General features: G+C 47.4%; 1 protein-coding gene across 1 annotated transcript in view; it reads right to left on the bottom strand.

The window, feature by feature from the left end:
- The window catches only part of vps13c (vacuolar protein sorting 13 homolog C), a gene marked incomplete in the record, with an annotated part of 84931 nt that overhangs the window by 24633 nt on the left and 54783 nt on the right, over positions 1–5515 (bottom strand). Inside the window, 6 exon segments of the mRNA XM_014028527.1 lie at positions 364–617; positions 1887–2056; positions 2134–2243; positions 2320–2458; positions 4246–4393; positions 4521–4825. Coding sequence (XP_013883981.1) covers positions 364–617; positions 1887–2056; positions 2134–2243; positions 2320–2458; positions 4246–4393; positions 4521–4825 — 1126 coding nt within the window.

Genomic DNA, 5515 nt, shown 5'->3' with positions numbered 1-5515 from the left:
AAACCAGAGAGCGTTGACAGAGAGGAGAAGGTAGAAATGACTCAGCCTGGAACTGAAAATATGGATGGAGGACAACAGAGCTGCTTCATGGAAGAACAACCTCAGTTAGCCTGTTAGCCTTTGTGCTAGCACTGATGCTATATTGTCTTATATGTATTAGCTCGGTGCTAACGCGACAAACAAGCTAAACTGAGGTCCTCTTCCTCTGATCTGTTCAAGAAATCTGTTATAAATATTAATAATGTATTCTGGAGTTTTGAGATTTTGGACTTATTAATTTTTTCTTCTTCTTTTAAATAAATATTGTAATTGGGAGGAGCCTTTGTTTCTCATCAGGTCCTGGACTTGGTGTCCTGGTCTCACCAGTCTTTGAGTCCGGTCTTGGCTCAGTCGTCTGTCTCAGCGGCAGCTTCTCGCCGGTCGCAGCCGGCGCGGTCGCAGCCGGACTCTGAGGCAGAGCCTGCAGGAAGAAATCTGTGACGGCCATCAGGAACTCCACGCTGGCACACAGGTAGAGTTTCTGCAGGACCGCCACCATGTCCCGGTCCGCGGCGCTCTGCCGGTACGTCACATCGATCATGGGCTGCGAGCTGTCCTCTCCTTTCTGTCCCACCATGCTGCAGGACGTCACACAACAGAATCAAAAGGCGCAGCAGCTTCCTGACTGCTGAGGTTTCACATGATCACATGACGATGGATTAAAATGTCCATTTTTGTGTTTTATGTTAAAATTAGAACATCTGATGTCTGTGTGTCTAACAGAAGATGAGCTTTAGAGTCAGGACTGAATCTTTTTTACTTCTTTAAACACGTCTGCCCAGTCCCCAAAGCTCAGTGACATAAAACTCATGATAAGTGTGGTATGGGTCCTGACCACGCCTTCTCTTGTCCTGACCACGCCTCCTCTCTCATCCTGACCCCACCTTCTCTCCAGTTCTGACCGCGCCTCCTCTTGTGCTGACCCCGCCTTCTCTCTAGTTCTGACCGCGCCTCCTCTCGTCCTGACCCCGCCTCCTCTCGTGCTGACCCCGCCTCCTCTCGTGCTGACCCCGCCTTCTCTCATCCTGACCCTGCTTTCTCTCTCATCCTGACCCCACCTTCCCTCTAGTTTTGACCACGCCTCCTCTCGTCCTGACCACGCCTCCTCTCTCGTCCTGACCCCGCCTTCTCTCTCATCCTGACCCCACCTTCTCTCTAGTTCTGACCGCGCCTCCTCTCGTGCTGACCCCGCCTTCTCTCTTGTGCTGACCCCGCCTTCTCTCTCATCCTGACCCCGCCTTCTCTCTAGTTCTGACCGCGCCTCCTCTCGTCCTGACCCCGCCTCCTCTCTCGTCCTGAACCCGCCTTCTCTCGTCCTGATCCCGCCTTCTCTCGTCCTGACCCCGCCTTCTCGTTCTGACCGCGCCTCCTCTCGTCCTGACCGCGCCTCCTCTCGTCCTGACCCCGCCTTCTCTCTCGTCCTGACCCTGCTTTCTCTCTCGTCCTGACCCCGCCTTCTCTCTCGTCCTGACCCTGCTTTCTCTCTCGTCCTGACCCCGCCTTCTCTCTCGTCCTGACCCCGCCTTCTTTCGTCCTGACAGCGCCTTCTCTCGTCCTGACCCCGCCTTCTCTCGTCCTGACCCCGCCTTCTCTCGTCCTGACTCCGCCTTCTCTCTCGTCCTGACTCTGCCTGCTCTCATTCTGACCCCGCCTTCTCTCTCATTCTGACCGCGCCTCCTCCCTCTCCTGACCACGCCTCCTGGCCATGTCCCTCAGTGACTCCTGGCACCGCCCACTTTGTTGGCACTTTGTAACTTTGCTGGGGGCGGGGACATGTTTTCACAGAGGTGGTTAGTTAAACGTTACCTCTTCAGTGTTTAGATCAGTGTTCAGTCATAGGTCGTTACCGTGAGGTGACCCGGTCCATGCCGGTCCGCAGGTCGTCCAGCGTGCACGTGGTCAGGACCGTATTCACCTCCATGCTGCCGTCGTTCATTATCTTCCCAGAGGTTCTCAGCAGGCGGAGGGCGAACTCCCCGAGTTTAAGGTCCTGCTGGTGCTGGAGGTCCGTTGGCTGCTGGGGACGGAAACAATGAGACCAACTGGACCAGAACCATCCGAGTCTCATGTTCAAGCCTCTAGTTTCTGACTGACCTGTTCGGGGTTCTTGTGGTACAGAACCAGACCCAATGACTCTATGTTGAAGTTAAACTTCACCGTCTCCACAGACTCACCGCTGCTCTCAGCTGGCTTCTCAGACTCACCTGAACAGGTAGACCCAGGTAACATTAGAGAGAGAAACCTGCACATGGCTGCACAGGTGAGAATCAAAAACCAGACCTGTTGGGGGGCTTCTGGTGGATGGGACGTGCAGGCTGGTCTCTTGTCTGGGGGCGTTGGGATCTGGACCTCCAGCCTCTTTAAGGTTCTCCATCAAGATCCTGAGCAGGACTCTGAGGTCGTCCTGACTGAGCTCCAGCTGCACAAACAGCAAGAATTACAGACGGCAGAGACCAGAACCAGAGTTTTATCCCTTCTCTGTCAGTACAGACACGCTACCCTAGATCAAAGACCACTATCTAACATCTGGTTCACTACAGACAGACCTGATCCAGTCTCCAACACGCTAACACTAGAACTGTACAGGAGAGACAGCCGTACCTTTGGGGCTTTATAAGTCCCCTGGTTTAAAGAAAACAGGAGCAGAACTGTTAGCCACACAGATGAAGGGAAGCAGTCGGGACAAGAGCAGACATGTTTTATTGTTACAAACATACGATTGAACAGGTGAGGATTCTGATTTAACTGATCTAAAAAAGTTCATAAACATCTGAAAACTTTAGATTTAAAGAGATTTATCCATCATTTATCCATAGTTCTATACATCCATCATTAGCTCCATCCATCCGTCCATCCATCATTAGCTCCATTCATCCATCCATCCATCATTAGCTCCATCCATCATTAGCTCCATCCATCCATCCATCCATCCATCATTAGCTCCATCCATCCATCCATCATTAGCTCCATCCATCCATCCATCCATCCATCCATCCATCCATCCATCCATCCATCCATCCATCCATCATTAGCTCCATCCATCCATCCATCATTAGCTCCATCCATCCATCCATCCATCATTAGCTCCATCCATCCATCCATCATCCATCCATCATTAGCTCCATCCATCCATCATCTATCCATCCATCCATCCATCCATCCATCATTAGCTCCATTCATCCATCCATCCATCATTAGCTCCATCCATCATTAGCTCCATCCATCCATCCATCCATCCATCATTAGCTCCATCCATCCATCCATCATCCATCCATCATTAGCTCCATCCATCCATCATCTATCCATCCATCCATCCATCCATCATTAGCTCCATCCATCCATCCATCATTAGCTCCATCCATCCATCCATCCATCATTAGCTCCATCCATCCATCCATCCATCCATCCATCCATCCATCATTAGCTCTATCCATCCATCATCCATCCATCCATCCATCCATCATTAGCTCCATCCATCCATCCATCCATCATTAGCTCCATCCATCATTAGCTCCATCATCCATCCATTCATCCATCCATCATTAGCTCCATACATCCATCCATCATTAGCTCCATCCATCCATCCATCCATCCATCCATCAATCCATCCATCATTAGGTCCATCCATCCATCCATCCATCCATCATTAGCTCCATCCATCCATCCATCCATCCATCCATCCATCCATCCATCCATCCATCCATCCATCCATCAATCCATCCATCATTAGGTCCATCCATCATTAGATCCATCCATCCATCCATCCATCCATCCATCCATCCATCCATCCATCATTAGATGGATACATCATTATATGGATACGTCTAATGATGTATCATCAACCCTAAGAATTACAGAGGAAGCTCATTTCAGATCCTGAATCCAGGATCTCTTTGAGGCATGATCCATACCTCATGAGGGCAGTTGAAGGTTGAAACATAGATGGACCAGTAACTCCACAGCTTTGGCTTTCAGCTCAACTCCTTCACCTGGAGCAATGCCTCCATGCTACTATCACAGCTGGACAACTCACTTCTGATTGAGAGAATGGTCAGCTTTATTACGCTGAATAACCCTAATTATTTCATTAGAGAAGTCTCCTAATTATAATTTTCTACAGTTAGGTTTTTTTGGCCACTTTATATAGAGAGAGACAAATAAATTCCTGTGTCTTTAATGGTTAACCGCTCCTCTTGTTTCTTGTACCTTCATGGGCTTCAGGTCTCCATTGACCTCCACAGCAGCCATGTTCTTGTACCAACCAGCTGACAGGTTCCTCTTGATGTTGAGGTTCAGGTTGACTGGTTCCAGCAGCTCGATGCTGGGTCGACACAAGTCTGGGTCTAAACACGTCCTTTAGAACGGGAAACACAAATTTACATCAATGATTAACAAACACACACACAAAAAAAAACCATCATGTGTTTTTATTTCATTAAACTGAAAAATCATCTTTTACAAATCAATCTGGTTTGACAGACCTGGACAGCTTCAGCTCCGTCAGCTGCATATCCATGCTGTCCATGACGGCCGGCAGCGGGCATCCCGCAATGGGCACCACGGAGAAGCCGTTCCCCACCGTGATCAGACCCAGGTCGATCACAAGTGCATCGTGGGAGGTGGAGGACTGAGGGACGACGATGAGCGGAGCCTTCAGCCTGACGTCCATGGCCAGACGGAAACTTTTCTGGGCAAAGTCTCGAACACTGGACGCCGCCTTCTCCGCCGCCTGAGCCGTCGCGGCGCTCAGAGCTTCTTTAGCCGTCTGGAAGTTGTTGCTGAAGTTCTGTGGAAAGTTAAAAAATGTTTTAAAATATTCAGAACTGCTTGCTAACAGCCTTGGTCAGGAAAACGTCTCAAATCTGAGCTGAAGCTAACCTGTAGAATTAATCAATTAAATCAATTAAAACTTTTAACACTTCCTATTTTAAACTAAGAACACTTTGAGTTTCATTTTGATCAAACTTTGGAAATAATGTAATTTCACATTATGTTATGAGCAGAGGTTTATAGTAACTAAGTACATTTACTTAGTTACAGTACTTAAGTAATTTTTTTGAGGATTTGTAATTTTACCAAGCATTTTTTATATTGTTATTTTTATTTTGTTACATTTAAAACCTTTACTTCTTTACTTTAAAATTTAACACCTAGTTACTCATTACAAAATTAAATAAGTCCAAACTTATCATAAAAGGAGTTGTTTGTGGACTCTAAAAAAACTGAAGTGTTGAAATTACTTAATCAAGTCATGTCAGCTGGTTTCACTCAATCTAGTAGAATATTTTCTCCACTTGCTTTAGTCCTTGTCTCACTAATAAAATGTGTTCGGAGCTGCAAAACAAGCTACAATGTGATATCAACTAGTGGTCCATGGGCCTTTTTCAAGGCCTTTTCAGGAACCTTTATGGTCAGTGGAGGTGACATTGTAAAACTAAAAAAATATTATTATATTATTTAATATTTTACACATCAG

Source organism: Austrofundulus limnaeus, unplaced genomic scaffold, assembly GCF_001266775.1.
Source record: "Austrofundulus limnaeus strain Quisiro unplaced genomic scaffold, Austrofundulus_limnaeus-1.0 Scaffold776, whole genome shotgun sequence".
NCBI classification, from domain to species: domain Eukaryota; kingdom Metazoa; phylum Chordata; class Actinopteri; order Cyprinodontiformes; family Rivulidae; genus Austrofundulus; species Austrofundulus limnaeus.
The sequence above is the reverse complement of the archived record's forward strand: the minus strand, read 5'-3'. Positions and strand labels throughout refer to the sequence as shown.